The sequence below is a fragment of the Tachyglossus aculeatus genome, chromosome 11 (assembly GCF_015852505.1).
Source record: "Tachyglossus aculeatus isolate mTacAcu1 chromosome 11, mTacAcu1.pri, whole genome shotgun sequence".
Taxonomy (NCBI): domain Eukaryota; kingdom Metazoa; phylum Chordata; class Mammalia; order Monotremata; family Tachyglossidae; genus Tachyglossus; species Tachyglossus aculeatus.
In genome coordinates, this window is record NC_052076.1 from 17,578,331 (window position 1) to 17,595,482 (window position 17,152).

General features: G+C 47.9%; 1 protein-coding gene across 2 annotated transcripts in view; it reads left to right on the forward strand.

Moving 5' to 3' along the window:
* FKBP10 (FKBP prolyl isomerase 10) overlaps positions 1–17,152 on the forward strand; it is a 23,278-nt gene that overhangs the window by 1,431 nt on the left and 4,695 nt on the right. The window contains exons 1-4 of one of the 2 annotated variants that reach the window (XM_038753572.1): positions 6,050–6,330; positions 15,551–15,696; positions 15,921–16,110; positions 16,954–17,099. In XM_038753572.1, the coding sequence (XP_038609500.1) occupies positions 6,071–6,330; positions 15,551–15,696; positions 15,921–16,110; positions 16,954–17,099 (742 nt within the window). In that variant the 5' untranslated portion in view covers positions 6,050–6,070. Of the gene's footprint in view, positions 1–6,049; positions 6,331–15,550; positions 15,697–15,920; positions 16,111–16,953; positions 17,100–17,152 lie in introns of those variants that run through there. The other variant, XM_038753573.1, reaches the window with a different exon arrangement.

Genomic DNA, 17,152 nt, shown 5'->3' on the forward strand with positions numbered 1-17,152 from the left:
TTCGTTCTCTGTCTCCCCCTTCTAGACTGTGAGCCCACTGTTGGGTAGGGACCGTCTCTATATGTTGCCAACTTGGACTTCCCAGGCGCTTAGTACAGTGCTCTGCACACAGTAAGCGCTCAATAAATATGATTGAAGAAGAAGAAGACTGAAAGCTTGGGAAGTCCAAGTCTGCAACACGTAGAGCCCGTCCCTACCCAGCAACGGGCTCACGGGCTAGAGAAGCGGCGTGGCTCAGTGGAAAGAGCCCGGGCTTTGGAGTCAGAAGTCAGGGGTTCAAATCCCGGCTCCGCCAATTGTCAGCTGGGTGACTTTGTTCAAATCTCTGGGCCTCGGTGACCTCATCTGGAAAATGGGGATTAAAGCCGTGAGCCCCCCGTGGGACAACCCGATCACCTTGTAACCTCTCCAGCACTTGCACATAGTAAGCGCTTAATAAATGCCATTATTATTATTATTATTATTAGGAGGGGGAGACAGACAACAAGACAATAGTATTTATGGAGCGCTTACTGGGTGCAGAGCACTGGACTAAGCGCTTGGGAAGCCCAAGTCGGCAACACGTAGAGACGGTCCCTACCCAGCAATGGGCTCATAGGCGAGAAGGGGGAGACAGACAACCAAACAAAACAGGTAGACAGGAGTCAAAACCGTCGGAATAAATAGGATTATAGCGATATGCACGTCGTTAGCAAAATAAATAGAATAGTAAATATGTACAAGTAAGGTAAATAGAGTAATAAATCTGGACAGATATATGCAAGTGCTGTGGGGAGGGGGGAAGGGGAGGAGGAGAGGAAAGAGCACCGGCTTGAGAGTCAGAGGACTCGCCCTTCTACACTGTGAGCCCCTTGTTGGGAAGGGACCATCTCTAATGATGGTATTTGTTAAGCGCTTACTATGTGCAAAGCACTGTTCTAAGCGCTGGGGAGGTTACAAGGTGATCAGGTTGTCCCACCAGGGGCTCACAGTTTTAATCCCCATTTTCCAGATGGGGGAACTGAGACACAGAGAAGTGAAGTGACTTGCCCAAAGTCACACAGCTGACAGTTGGCAGAGCCGGGATTTGAACCCATGACCTCTGACTCCAAAGCCCGGGCTCTTTCCACTGAACCACAATGCTTCTCTGCATAATAATAATAGTAAAGATGGCATTTGTTAAGCGCTTACTATGTGCAAAGCACTGTTCTAAGCACTGGGGAGGTTACAAGGTGATCAGGTTGTCCCACTGGGGGCTCACAGTTTTAATCCCCATTTTCCAGATGAGGGAACTGAGGTCCAGAGAAGTGAAGTGACTTGCCCAAAGTCACCCAGCTGGCAGTTGGCGGAGCTAGGATTTGAACCTGTGACTCTAAAGCCCGGGCTCTTTCCACTGAACCACACTGCTTCTCCGCATAATAATAATACTAATAATAAAGATGGCATTTGTTAAGCGCTTACTATGTGCAAAGCACTGTTCTAAGAGCTGGGGAGATTACAAGGTGATCAGGTTGTCCCACCGGGGGCTCACAGTTTTAATCCCCATTTTCCAGATGAGGGAACTGAGGTCCAGCAAAATGAAATGACTTGCACAGAGTCACCGAGCTGGCAGTTGGTGGAGCCGGGATTTGAACCCATGACCTCTGACTCCAAAGCCCGGGCTCTTTCCACTGAGCCACGCTGCTGCTCTATGTAGGTTCGTTCATTCATTCATTCAATTGTATTTATTGAGCGCTTACTGTGTGCACAGTGCTCCCTCCCCACATCCACCACCTCCCCACATCCACCAAGCTAGCTCTCTTCCTCCCTTCAAGGCCCTACTGAGAGCTCACCTCCTCCAGGAGGCCTTCCCAGACTGAGCCCCCTCCTTCCTCTCCCCCTCCTCCCCTCTCCATCCCCCCCGTCTTACCTCCTTCCCTTCCCCACAGCATCTGTATATATGTATATATGTTTGTACATATTTATTACTCTATTTATTTATTTGACTTGTACATATCTATTCTATTTATTTTATTTTGCTAATATGTTTGGATTTGTTCTCTGTCTCCCCCTTCTAGACTGTGAGCCCACTGTTGGGTAGGGACCGTCTGTATATGTTGCCAATTTGTACTTCCCAAGCGCTTAGTACAGTGCTCTGCACACAGTAAGCGCTCAATAAATACGATTGATTGATTGATTGCAGAGCACTGTACTAAGCACTTGGGAAGTACAAGTTGGCAACGTAAGTTGCTGACTTGGCCATTCATTCATTCATTCAATCGTATTTATTGAGCGCTTACTGTGTGCAGAGCACTGGACCAAGCGCTTGGGAAGTCCAAGTTGGCAACATCTAGAGACGGCCCCTACGCAACAGCGGGCTCACAGTCTAGAAGGGGGAGACGGAGAACGAAACAAAACATATGAACAAAATAAAATAAATAGAATATTCATTCATTCATTCAATTGTACATATTCTATTTATTTTATTTTGTTAATATGTTTTGTTTTGTTCTCTGTAAGTGCTCAATAAATACTACTGAATGAATGAATTTATTGAGCCCTTACTGTGTGCAGAGCACTGTACTAAGCGCTTGCAAAGTCCAAATTGGCAACATCTAGAGACGGTCCCTACCCAGCAGCGGGCTCACAGTCTAGAAGGGGGAGACGGAGAACGAAACAAAACATATTGACAAAATAAAATAAATGGAATATTCATTCATTCATCCATTCAATCGTATTTATTGAGCGCTTACTGGGTGCAGAGCACTGTACTAAGCGCTTCGGAAGTCCAAGTTGGCAACATCTAGAGATGGCCCCTACCCAGCAGCAGGCTCACAGTCTAGAAGGGGGAGACAGAGAACAAAACAAAACATATTGACAAAATAAAATCAATAGAATATTCATTCATTCAATTGTACATAATCAATTTATTTTATTTTGTTAATATGTTTTGTTTTGTTCTCTGTAAGCGCTCAATAAATACGATTGAATGAATGAATGAATGAATTTATTGAGCGCTTACTGTGTGCAGAGCACTGGACTAAGCGCTTGGGAAGTCCAAGTTGGCAACATCTAGAGCCGGCCCCTCCCCAGCAGCGGGCTCACAGTCTAGAAGGGGGAGACTGACAACGAAACAAAACATATGAACAAAATAAAATCAATAGAATATTCATTCATTCATCCATTCAATCGTATTTATTGAGCGCTTACTGGGTGCAGAGCACTGGACTAAGTGCTCCAGGTTGGCAACATCTAGAGCCGGCCCCTCCCCAGCAGCGGGCTCACAGTCTAGAAGGGGAAGACGGAGAACGAAACAAAACATATTGACAAAATAAAATCAATAGAATATTCATTCATTCATCCATTCAATCGTATTTATTGAGCGCTTACTTGTGCAGAGCACTGGACTAAGCGCTTGGGAAGTCCAAGTTGGCAACATCTAGAGACGGCCCCTACCCAGCAGTGGGCTCACAGTCTAGAAGGGGGAGACGGAGAACAAAACAAAACATATTGACAAAGTAAAATAAATAGAATATTTATTCATTCATCCATTCAATCGTATTTATGGAGCGCTTACTGGGTGCAGAGCACTGGACTAAGCGCTCCAGGTTGGCAACATCTAGAGCCGGCCCCTCCCCAGCAGCGGGCTCACAGTCTAGAAGGGGGAGACGGACAACGAAACCAAACATATGAACAAATAAAATCAATAGAATATTCATTCATTCAATTGTACATAATCCATTTATTTTATTTTGTTAATATGTTTTGTTTTGTTCTCTGTAAGTGCTCAATAAATACGATTGAATGGATGAATGAATGAATTTATTGAGCGCTTACTGTGTGCAAAGCACTGGACTAAGCGCTTGGGAAGTCTAAGTTGGCAACATCTAGAGACGGCCCCTACCCAGCAGCGGGCTCACAGTCTAGAAGGGGGAGACTGACAACGAAACAAAACATATTGACAAAATAAAATCAATAGAATATTCATTCATTCATCCATTCAATCGTATTTATTGAGCGCTTACTGGGTGCAGAGCACTGGACTAAGTGCTCCAGGTTGGCAACATCTAGAGCTGGCCCCTCCCCAGCAGCGGGCTCACAGTCTAGAAGGGGGAGACGGACAACGAAACCAAACATATGAGCAAAATAAAATCAATAGAATATTCATTCATTCAATTGTACATAATCCATTTATTTTATTTTGTTAATATGTTTTGTTTTGCTCTCTGTAAGCGCTCAATACGATTGAATGAATGAATGAATGAATTTATTGAGCGTTTACTGTGTGCAGAGCACTGGACTAAGCGCTGGGGAAGTCCAAATTGGCAACATCTAGAGACGGCCCCTACCCAGCAGTGGGCTAACAGTCTAGAGGGGGGAGACGGAGAACAAAACAAAACATATTGACAAAATAAAATCAATAGAATATTCATTCTTTCATCCATTCAATAGTATTTATGGAGCGCTTACTGGGTGCAGAGCACTGGACTAAGCGCTCCAGGTTGGCAACATCTAGAGCCGGCCCCTCCCCAGCAGCGGGCTCACAGTCTAGAAGGGGGAGACGGAGAACAAAGCAGAACATATTGACAAAATAAAATCAATAGAATATTCATTCATTCATCCATTCAATCGTATTTATTGAGCGCCTACTGGGTGCAGAGCACTGGACTAAGCGCTTGGGAAGTCCAAGTTGGCAACATCTAGAGACGGCCCCTACCCAGCAGTGGGCTCAGAGTCTAGAAGGTGGAGACGGAGAACAAAACATATTGACAAAATAAAATAAATAGAATATTTATTCATTCATTCATCCATTCAATCGTATTTATTGAGCGTTTACTGGGTGCAGAGCACTGGACTAAGCGCTCCAGGTTGGCAACCTCTAGAGCCGGCCCCTCCCCAGCAGCGGGCTCACAGTCTAGAGGGGGGAGACGGACAACGAACCGAGACATATGAATCAATCAATCAATCGCATTTCTTGAGCGCTTACTATGTGCAGAGCACTGTACTAAGCGCTTGGGAAGTACAAATTGGCAACATATAGAGACAGTCCCTACCCAACAGTGGGCTCACAGTCTAAAAGTCTATATGAACAAAACAATAATAATGACGGCATTTGTTAAGCACTTACTATGTGCAAAGCAATGCTCTTAGTTCAGTGCTTAGTCCAGTGCTCTGCACACAGTAAGCGCTCCATCAATACGGCTGAGTGATTGCTCTAAGCGCACAGTAAGCGCTCAATAAATCCGACTGATTGATCATCATCATCAATCGTATTTATTGAGCGCTTACTATGTGCAGAGCACTGTACTAAGCGCTTGGGAAGTACAAATTGGCAACACATAGAGACAGTCCCTCCCCAACAGTGGGCTCACAGTCTAAAAGGGGGAGACAGAGAACAAAACCAAACATACCAACAAAATAAAATAAATAGGGTAGATATGTACAAGTAAAATAAATAAATAAATAGAGTAATAAATATGTACAACCATATATACAGGTGCTGTGGGGAAGGGAAGGAGGTAAGATGGGGGGATGGAGAGGGGGACGAGGGGGAGAGGAAGGAAGGGGCTCAGTCTGGGAAGGCCTCCTTGATTGATACAAGGTTATCCCACGTGGGGCTCACAAAAAAATCAATCAATCAATCAATCAATCGTATTTATTGAGCGCTTACTATGTGCAGAGCACTGTACTAAGCGCTTGGGAAGTACAAATTGGCATCACATAGAGACAGTCCCTACCCAACAGTGGGCTCACAGTCTAAAAGGGGGAGACAGAGAACAGAACCAAACATACCAACAAAATAAAATAAGTAGGATAGAAATGTACAAGCAAAATAAATAAATAAATAGAGTAATAAATATGTACAACCATATATACATATATACAGGTGCTGTGGGGAAGGGAAGGAGGTAAGACGGGAGGATGGAGAGGGGGACGAGGGGGAGAAAAATCCTATCAATAGACGATGTGAGAGTCAACTAAGTAGTTTAAGCGCTCAGTACAGCGCTTCCTCCGTTCGTCCGGCGCCAGCTCAGCAGCCGCTGGTCCACGTTGACAGGCTGGAGGGGGGGCGGGGTCGTCGGCACTGTGCTCTCGTCGGCCTGCAGGCGCCATGTCCCCGGGCCCGGGACCGGCCGGGCCTAGCCGCCCCCTTCATCAGCATCAGCATCATCCCTTCCTCCTCCTCCTCCTCCTCCTCCTCCTCTGGGGACCGTCCGGGGCCGGGGGTCGGGCCAGCCCCGGGGCCCTGGAGGACGTGGTCATCGACCGCTACTTCGTGCCCAAGCTGTGCCCCCGGGAGGTGCAGATCGGAGACTTTGTCCGCTACCACTACAACGGCTCCTTCCAGGACGGCCTCCAGTTCGACTCCAGGTACCCCCCGACTCTCCCATCCCGAAGACCAAGGCTGGGGTAGGGCCCGTCTGCCCCCTTAGTCCCTCCCCGATCGCCTTCTCCCCCAGTCCTGCCCAGGAGTCCTTTAAAAAAAGAGATTCAATCAATCAATCAATCAATCGTACTGATTGAGCGCTTACTGTGTGCAGAGCACTGGACTGAGTCCAAGTTGGCAGCATAGAGAGACGGTCCCTACCCAACAGCGGGCTCACAGGCTAGAAGCGGGAGATAGAGAACCAAACCAAACTTATTAAAAAAATAGTCCTGGGAGCCCCGCCCAGGAATCCTTTTAAAAAAAGAGAATCAATCAATCAATCGTATTGATTGAGCGCTTACTGTGTGCTGAGCACTGGGCTAAGTCCAAGTTGGCAGCATAGAGAGACGGTCCCTACCCAACAGCGGGCTCACAGGCTAGAAGGGGGAGACAGACAACAAAACCAAACGTATTCACAAAATAGTCCTGGGACCCCCGCCCAGGAGTCCTTTTAAAAAAAGAGATTCAATCTATCAATCAATCAATCGTATTGATTGAGCACGTACTGTGTGCAGAGCACTGGGCTAAGTCCAAGTTGGCAGCATAGAGAGACGGTCCCTACCCAACAGCGGGCTCACAGGCTAGAAGCGGGAGACAGACAACAAAACCAAACTTATTCACAAAATAGTCCTGGGACCCCCGCCCAGGAGTCCTTTTAAAAAAAGAGATTCAATCTATCAATCAATCAATCGTATTGATTGAGCACGTACTGTGTGCAGAGCACTGGACAAAGCTCTTGGGAAGGACCCGTCTGCCCCCTTAGTCCCGCCCCGATTCCCTTCTCCCCAGTCCTGGGAGCCCCCCCCCCACCCCCAAGCCGCCCAGGAGTCCTTTTAAAAAAAGAGATTCAATCAATCAATCAGTCAATCAATCGTATTGATTGAGCGCTTACTGTGTGCTGAGCACTGGACTAAGTCCAAGTTGGCAGCATAGAGAGACGGTCCCTACCCAACAGCGGGCTCACAGGCTAGAAGCGGGAGACAGAGAACAAAACCAAACTTATTCACAAAATAGTCCTGGGACCCCCGCCCAGGAGTCCTTTTAAAAAAAGAGATTCAATCTATCAATCAATCAATCGTATTGATTGAGCACGTACTGTGTGCAGAGCACTGGGCTAAGTCCAAGTTGGCAACATAGGGAGATGGGCCCTACCCAACAGCGGGCTCACAGGCTAGAAGGGGGAGACAGAGAACAAAACCAAACATATTAACAAAATAGTCCTGGGACCCCCGCCCAGGAGTCCTTTTAAAAAAAGAGATTCAATCAATCAGTCGATCGTATTGATTGAGCGCTTACTGTGTGCAGAGCACTGGGCTAAGTCCAAGTTGGCAACATAGAGAGACGGGCCCTACCCAACAGCGGGCTCACAGGCTAGAAGGGGGAGACAGAGAACAAAACCAAACATATTAACAAAATAGTCCTGGGACCCCTGCCCAGGAGTCCTTTTAAAAAAAGAGATTCAATCTATCAATCAATCAATCAGTCGTATTGATTGAGCGCTTACTATGTGCAGAGCACTGGACAAAGAAGGACCCATCTGCCCCCTTTGTCCCGCCCCGATCCCCTTCTCCCCAGTCCTGGGAGCCCCCCCCCCCCCCCCCCCCCCCGCCCAGGAGTCCTTTTAAAAAAAGAGATTCAATCTATCAATCAATCAATCAATCAATCGTATTGATTGAGCGCTTACTGTGTGCAGAGCACTGGACTAAGTACAAGTTGGCAACATAGACGGTCCCTACCCAACAACGGGCTCACAGGCTAGAAGGGGGAGACAGAGAACAAAACCAAACTTATTCACAAAATAGTCCTGGGACCCCCGTCCAGGAGTCCTTTTAAAAAAAGAGAATCAATCAATCAATCGTATTGATTGAGCGCTTACTTTGTGCAGAGCACTGGACTAAGCGCTTGGGAAGGACAAGCTGGCAACATATAGAGACGGTCCCTACCCAACAGCGGGCTCACAGGCTAGAAGGGGGAGACAGAGAACAAAACCAAACATATTAACAAAATAGTCCTGGGAGCCCCCCCACCCTCGCCCAGGAGTCCTTTTAAAAAAAGAGATTCAATCAATCAATCAATCAATCGTATTGATTGAGCGCTTACTGTGTGCAGAGCACTGGACTAAGCGCTTGGGAGGTACAAGTTGGCAACATATAGAGACGGTCCCTACCCAACAGCGGGCTCACAGTCTAGAAGGGGGAGACAGACAACAAAACAAAACATATTAACAAAATAAAATAAATAGAATATATACAAATAAAATAGAGTAATAAATACGTACAAACATATATACATATATACGGGTGCTGTGGGGAGGGAAGGAGGTAAAGTGGGGGGATGGGGAGGGGGAGGAGGGGGAGAGGAAGGAGGGGGCTCAGTCTGGGAAGGCCTCCTTTTGCAAATGAGATGCAGACAGAATTTAAAAAAGAGATTCATTCATGGGCAGAGCACTGTAATAATAATAATAATGTTGGTATTTGTTAAGCGCTTACTATGTGCCAAGCACTGTTCTAAGCACTGGGGGGATACAAGCTAATCAAGGTTGTCCCACGTGGTGCTCACAGACTTAATCCCCATTTTACATATGAGGGAACTGAGGCACAGAGAAGTTAAGTGACTTGCCCAAAGTCACAGAGCAGACAAGTGGCCCCCTGACCTCTGACTCCCAAGCCCAGGCTCTTTCCACTGAGCAACGTTGCTTCTAAGTGCTTGGGAAGTACAAGTTGTGTTGCCAACTTGTACTTCCCAAGCGCTTAGTACAGTGCTCTGCACACAGTAAGCGCTCAATAAATACGATTGTATGAATGAATAAAAGTACAAGTCGGCAACATATAGAGACGGTAATGATAGTAATGATGGTATTTGTTAAGCGCTTACTATGTGCCAAGCACTGTTCTAAGCGCTGGGGTAGATACGAGGTCATCAGGTTGTCCCACATGGGGCCCACAGTCTTCATCCCCGTTTTACAGATGAGGGAACTGAGGCCCAGAGAAGTGAAGTGACTTGCCCAAAGTAACAGAGCTGGCAAGTGGCGGAGGCGGGATTAGAACCCACAACCTCTGACTCCCAAGCCCGGGCTCTTTCCACTGAGCCACTGTAAACCCCAGCCCAAGCACTTTGGGGCGCAGGCCTCGGGGTCAATCCATCAATCAATCAATTGTATTTATTGAGCGCTTACTGTGTGCAGAGCACTGTACTAAGTGCTTAGGAAGTACAAGTTGGCAACATATAGAGACGGTCCCTACCCAACAGCGGGCTCACAGTCTAGAAGGGGGAGACAGGGAACAAACCAAAACATATTAACAAAATAAAATAAATAGAATAGATATGTACAAGTAAAATAAATAGAGTAATAAATATGTACAAACATATATACATATATACAGATGCTGTGGGGAAGGGAAGGAGGTAAGGCGGGGGGGGGGGGGGGTAACTTTACCTCAGTTACCTCATCTGTAAAATGGGGATTAAGACTGTGAGCCCCAAGTGGGACAACCTGATCACCTTGTATCCCCCCCAGCGCTTAGAACAGTGCTTTGCACATAGTAAGGGCTTAACAAATACCACCATTATTATTATTATGGAGAGGGGGAGGAGGGGGAGAGGAAAGAGGGGGGAGTCCCACATGGGGCTCACAGTCTTCATCCCCGTTTTACAGATGAGGGAACTGAGGCACAGAGGAGTGAAGTGACTTGCCCAAAGTCACAGAGCTGGGAAGTGGCGGAGCCGGGATTAGAACCCACGACCTCTGACTCCCAAGCCCGGGCTCTTTCCACTGAGCCACGCTGCTTCTAAATGCTTGGGAAGTACAAGTCGGCAACATATAGAGACGGTAATGATAGTAATGATGGTATTTGTTAAGCGCTTACTATGTGCCAAGCGCAGTTCTAAGCGCTGGGGTAGATACGAGGTCATCAGGTTGTCAATCAATCAATCGTATTTATTGAGCACTTACTGTGTGCAGAGCACTGTACTAAGTGCTTGGGAAGTACAAGTTGGCAACATCTAGAGACGGTCCCTACCCAACAGCGGGCTCACAGTCTAGAACGGGGAGACAGACAACAAAACAAAACATATTAACAAAATAAAATAAATAGAATAGATATGTACAAGTAAAATAAATAAATAAATAGAGTAATAAATCCGTACAAACATATATACATATATACAGGTGGTGTGGGGAAGGGAAGGAGGTAAGGCGGTGGGGGATGGAGGGGGGAGGAGGGGATGGAGAGGGGGAGGAGGGGGAGAGGAAGGAGGGGGAGTCCCACATGGGGCTCACAGTCTTCATCCCCGTTTTACAGATGAGGGAACTGAGGCACAGAGGAGTGAAGTGACTTGCCCAGATTCACAGAGCTGGCAAGTGGTGGAGCCGGGATTAGAACCCACAACCTCTGACTCCCAAGCCCGTGCTCTTTCTACTGAGCCACTGTAAACCCCAGCCCAAGCACTTTAGGGGGCAGGCCTTGGGGCCAATCAATCAATCAATCAATCGTATTTATTGAGCGCTTACTGTGTGCAGAGCACTGTACTAAGTGCTTAGGAAGTACAAGTTGGCAACATATAGAGACGGTCCCTACCCAACAGCGGGCTCACAGTCTAGAAGGGGGAGACAGAAAACAAAACCAAACATATTAATAAAATAAAATAAATAGAAAGGATATGTACAAGTAAAATAAATAGAGTAATAAATACGTACAAACATATATAAATATATACAGGTGCTGTGGGGAAGGGAAGGAGGTAAGGCGGGGGGGTAACTTCTCTGTGCCTCAGTTACCTCATCTGTAAAATGGGGATTAAGACTGTGAGCCCCAAGTGGGACAACCTGATCACCTTGTATCCCCCCCGGTGCTTAGAACAGTGCTTTGCACATAGTAAGCGCTTAACAAATACCACCATTATTATTATTATTATTATGGAGAGGGGGAGGAGGGGGAGAGGAAGGAGGGGGAGTCCCACATGGGGCTCACAGTCTTCATCCCCGTTTTACAGATGAGGGAACTGAGGCCCAGAGAAGTGAAGTGACTTGCCCAAAGTCACAGAGCTGGCAAGTGGCGGAGCCGGGATTAGAACCCACGACCTCTGACTCCCAAGCCCGGGCTCTTTCCACTGAGCCACGCTGCTTCTAAATGCTTGGAAAGTACAAGTCGGCAACATATAGAGACGGTAATGATAGTAATGATGGTATTTGTTAAGCACTTACTATGTGCCAAGCACTGTTCTAAGCGCTGGGGTAGATACGAGGTCATCAGGTTGTCAATCAATAAATCAATCGTATTTATTGAGCACTTACTGTGTGCAGAGCACTGTACTAAGTGCTTGGGAAGTCCAAGCTGGCAACATATAGAGACGGTCCCTACCCAACAGCGGGCTCACAGTCTAGAAGGGGGAGACAGAGAACAAAACAAAACATATTAACAAAATAAAATGAATAGAATAGATATGTACAAGTAAAATAAATAAATAGAGTAATAAATATGTACAAACATATATACATATATTCAGGTGCTGTGAGGAGGGGAAGGAGGTAAGGTTGGGGGGATGGAGAGGGGAAGGAGGGGGAGTCCCACATGGGGCTCCCAGTCTTCATCCCCGTTTTACAGATGAGGGAACTGAGGCCCAGAGAAGTGAAGTGACTTGCCCAAAGTCACAGAGCTGGCAAGTGGCGGAGCTGGGATTAGAACCCACAACCTCTGACTCCCAAGCCCGGGCTCTTTCCACTGAGCCACTGTAAACCCCAGCCCAAGCACTTTGGGGGGCAGGCCTCGGGGTCAATCAATCAATCAATCAATCGTATTTATTGAGCGCTTACTGTGTGCAGAGCACTGGACTCCTGTTGTACTACTACAACTGTTAGAGTTGCCCAACCCCCAGCCCAGCCGGCCTCCCCAGGCCAAAGTCACCTCACCCCAAACAACCCCCCCACCCCGGGGGGGGGGGGCCTTTGTCATTCATTGAATCATCCAGTTTGTTTATTGAGCGCTTACTGCGTGTAATGCACTGTACTAAGCGCTTGGGAATATTTATTTTATTTTGTTAGTACGTTTGGTTTTGTTCTCTGTCTCCCCCTTCTAGACCGTGAGCCTGCTGTTGGGTAGGGACTGTCTCTATGTGTTGCCGACTTGTACTTCCCAAGTGCTTAGTACAGTGCTCTGCATACAGTAAGCGCTCAATAAATACGATTGATTGATTGATTGGGAGAGGACAGTAGAACAATAAACAGACACATTCCCCGCCCACAACGAGCTTACAGTCTAGAGGGAGAGACAGACATTAACATAAATAAATAAATTACAGGTATGTCCATAAGTCCAGTGCTCTGCACACAGTAAGCGCTCAATAAATACGACTGAATGAATGAATGGATGAATGAATGAACAAATACCATCATTATCCCCTCCCCATCCCCCCGCCTTACCTCCTTCCCCTCCCCACAGCACCTGTATATATGTTTATACATTTTTATTACTCTATTTATTTTACATGTACATATTTATTCTATTTGTTTCATTTTGTTAATATGTTTTGTTTTGTTGTCTGTCTCCCCCTTCTAGACTGTGAGCCCGCTGCTGGGTAGGGACCGTCTCTTTGTGTTGCCAACTTGGACTTCCCAAGCGCTTAGTCCAGTGCTCTGCACACAGTAAGCGCTCACTAAATACAATTGAATGAATGAATATTACTCTATTTATTTTACTTGTACGTATTTACTATTCTATTTATTTTATTTTGTTAATATGTTTTGTTTTGTTGTCCGTCTCCCCGCTTCTAGACCGCGTGCCAGCTGTTCAGTCTAGAAGTCCTTACCTCCTTCCCCTCCCCACAGCCCCTGTATGTATATGTTTGTACATATTTATTACTCTATTTATTTTACTTGTACATATTTATTCTATTTTGTTATTAAGTTTTGTTGTCTGTCTCCCCCTTCTAGACTGTGAGCCCACTGTTGGATAGGGACTGTCTCTATATGTTGCCAACTTGTACTTCCCAAGCTCTCCCCCTCGTCCCCTTCTCCATCTCCCCCATCTTACCTCCTTCCCTTCCCCACAGCACCTGTATAGATGTATATATGTTTGTACATATTTATTACTCTATTTATTTATTTATTTTACTTGTACACCTCTATTCTATTTATTTTATTTTGTTAGTATGTTTGGTTTTGTTCTCTGTCTCCCCCTTCTAGACTGTGAGCCCGCTGTTGGGTAGGGACTGTCTCTATGTGTTGCCGACTTGTACTTCCCAAGCGCTTAGTCCAGTGCTCTGCACACAGTAAGCGCTCAATAAATACGGTTGATTGATTAGTACGGTGCTCTGCACACAGTAAGCACTCAATAAATATGATTGATTGATTGATTAGTACAGTGCTCTGCACACAGTAAGCGCTCAATAAATATGATTGATTGATTGATTAGTATGGTGCTCTGCACACAGTAAGCGCTCAATAAATACGACTGATTGATTGATTAGGACAGTGTTCTGCACACAGTAAGCGCTCAATAAATACGATTGAATGAAGGAATGAAAAGTGCTGGGGGGATCAATAAAGGGAGCAAGTCAGGGCCATGCAGAAGGGAGTAGGAGAAGAGGAAGGGGGAGGGCCATTTCCCTGACCTCCATTTCCAGAGCAAGCAACCAAATTCAATCATTCATCCATTCAGTCGTATTTATTGAGTGCTTACTGTGTGCGGAGCGCTTGGAAAGTATAGTACACCAATAATGAGAGACAATCCCTGCCCACAGCGGGCTCACAGTCTGGGGGGGGAGACAGACATCAATACAAGTACACAGGCGTCAATAGAAATAAATAGAATTATAGATATATACATATATAAGTGCTGTGGGGCAGGGAGAGGGGGAAAGAGCGAAGAGAGTGAGTCAGGGTGATGCGGAAGGGAGTGGGAGCTGAGGAAAATTGGGGTTTAGTCAGGCCAGGGGAGCTGCAGTGTCCTTAGGTGGGGAGGGAGGGCCAGCCTCTTGTGTCCAAAGGGGCGATTCATTCATTCAATCGTATTTATTGAGCGCTTACTGTGTGCAGAGCACTGTTCTAAGTGCTTGGGAAGTACTCTATGTGTTGCCAATCTACTTCCATGTTTAGAACACGTGGACGGCGAGCCCGTCATTCATTCATTCATTCAATTGTATTTACTGAGCGCTTACTGTGTGCAGAGCACTGCACTAAGCGCTTGGGAAGTCCAAGTTGGCAACATATAGAGACAGTCCCTACCCAACAGCGGGCTCACAGTCTATTCAATCGTATTTACTGAGCGCTTACTGTGTGCAGAGCACTGCACTAAGCGCTTGGGAAGTCCAAGTTGGCAACATATAGAGACGGTCCCCACCCAACAACGGGCTCACTTGAGAAACGGCGCGGCTCAATGGAAAGCGCACGGGCTTGGGAGCCAGAGGTCATGGGTTCAAATGCCGGCTCTGCCAATTGTCACCTGTGTGACTTTGGGCGAGTCACTTAACTTCTCTGTGCCTCAGGGACCTCATCTGTATAATGGGGATTAAGACTGTGAGCCCCACGTGGGACAATCTGACCACCTTGTATCCTCCCCAGTGCTTAGAACAGTGTTTTGTACATAGTAAGCGCTTAACAAATGCCATTATTATTATTACTATTATTAGAAGGGGGAGACAGACAACAAAATTAAATGTATATGTTTGTACATATTTATTACTCTATTTTACTTGTACATATCTACTCTATTTTATTGTTAGTATGTTTGGTTTTGTTCTCTGTCTCCCCCTTTTAGACTGTGAGCCCACTGTTGGGTAGGGACTGTCTCTACATGTTGCCAACTTGTACTTCCCAAGCGCTTAGTACAGTGCTCTGCACACAGTAAGCGCTCAATAAATACGATTGATGATGATGATGTTGCCAACTTGTACTTCCCAAGCGCTTAGTACAGTGCTCAGCACACAGTAAGCGCTCAATAAATACGATTGATTGATTGATTGTAAGGGAGCACGTGTGTATTCCACCCTAGAGGCCATGACTGTCTATGGTTTGTGTGTCTGTGTGGGAGTAGGTGTGTGGAAGGTGGAGCGTGTGAATGAGTGTGCCAACTTACGCAAGGCAAGACTCGTGTGTGCATGCCACCGTGAGCGCGCGTGGGTACGTGAGTGACCCGCTGTGCGGGGCACCGCCATCCCCCTCTCCCACAGCTATGACCGCGGGGCCACGGTGGCTGGCGTGGTGGGCGTGGGCCGGCTGATCACCGGCATGGATCGGGGGCTGCAGGGCATGTGTGTCAACGAGCGTCGCCGCCTGATCGTGCCTCCGCACCTCGGCTACGGGAGCATCGGCGTTGGTAAGGGAGCCCCGGGGGGGCCGTTTGCCGGGGTCTCCGATCCTCAACCTGCAGCTGCACGGCTGAGATCTTTACCCGCAACCATGGCTGGGGCCTCTGGCCCCTCTCCCAGGACTGCATGGCTGCAGCCTCCGGCCTCCCTCCCTTTGGCCTCCCTCTCGGGGCTGCATGGCTGGGGCCTCTTGTCTCCCACCTGGGGCCTCTGATCCTCTCGTACTCCTCAGCTGGGCTGATCCCGCCGGACGCCACGCTGTACTTTGACGTGATCCTGCTGGACATCTGGAACAAGGAGGACAAGCCCCAGGTCACCACGCTGTTCCGGCCGCCCAGCTGCAACCGCACCGTCCAGGACTCCGACTTTGTCCGCTACCACTACAACGGGACGCTGCTGGATGGCACCCACTTCGACTCCAGGTCAGGCAGGTGGGGCGGGACCCCCGAGGCCCCGGGGTGCAGCCGGGCCCCTGGAAGGGTCAGGGGGCATGGCGGGGCTTCTGGAAGGGGGCAGAGATCCCACCTCCTGGGCCTCCTGCTATGAATGGTCAGAGCCGCTCAGCTTGGGTTCACAGCAGTCATGCAGATTAAGACCAAACTACCAGCCCACATCCAGATACGCAACATTCCACCCAGGAAGCTCGGTTATCCACGTTCGAACATCCACACGGTTCCTCAAAACCCACAGATAAAGTTATCCACGTTCGAACATCCACACGGTTCCTCAAAACCCACAGATAAAGTTATCCACGTTCGAACATCCACACGGTTCCTCAAAACCCACAGATAACAGGCAGATGGTTCAAGGAGCTTCCACGGGGCAGTTCTGAGTCCCAATCCTGCCCACTCTCTGGGGAAGAGGGAATTGAGCGGGCAAACGGCAGCAGGCGGGCGGTGAGCGGGAGGGAGGAAAAGCTCAAGGGCCTGGATTGTCCACAAGCCTGGCTACCAACCTCCAGGATCATGGAGAGGTGGCTGAATTTCTGGCTCACAAGGGCCAACAGAAAGTAACAAAGCAGCGGGATCCCAGTCACCGCCCCCGAGACATCTCCCCTAGAGCCCGTGTGGTAAGGAAGCTCTTCCCAGAGCGACGGCACCGGTGCTTTCCCGAAGTGTCAGACTTGGCCATCGTTCCTCGAATGCCTGCTCTGCCAGGCCTGGAAGCCCTTGGGAAGAGGAGGGAGGGTTCGGCCTGCTTAGCAGGGCCAGGAGAGATATCAGGCTTCTGGCCAGCTCCCCGTTTTGGGTCTCGGGTCTGCGCAGCTACAGTAAGGGGAGCACCTATGACACCTACATCGGCTCCGGCTGGCTCATCAAGGGCATGGACCAGGGGCTGTTGGGCACCTGCGCGGGCGAACGGCGGAAGATAATCGTCCCCCCGTTCCTGGCATACGGAGAGAAAGGCTATGGTGAGGACTCAGCTGAGGATGGATCCTCTGGATGGTTGGGGTCACTGGGGCGA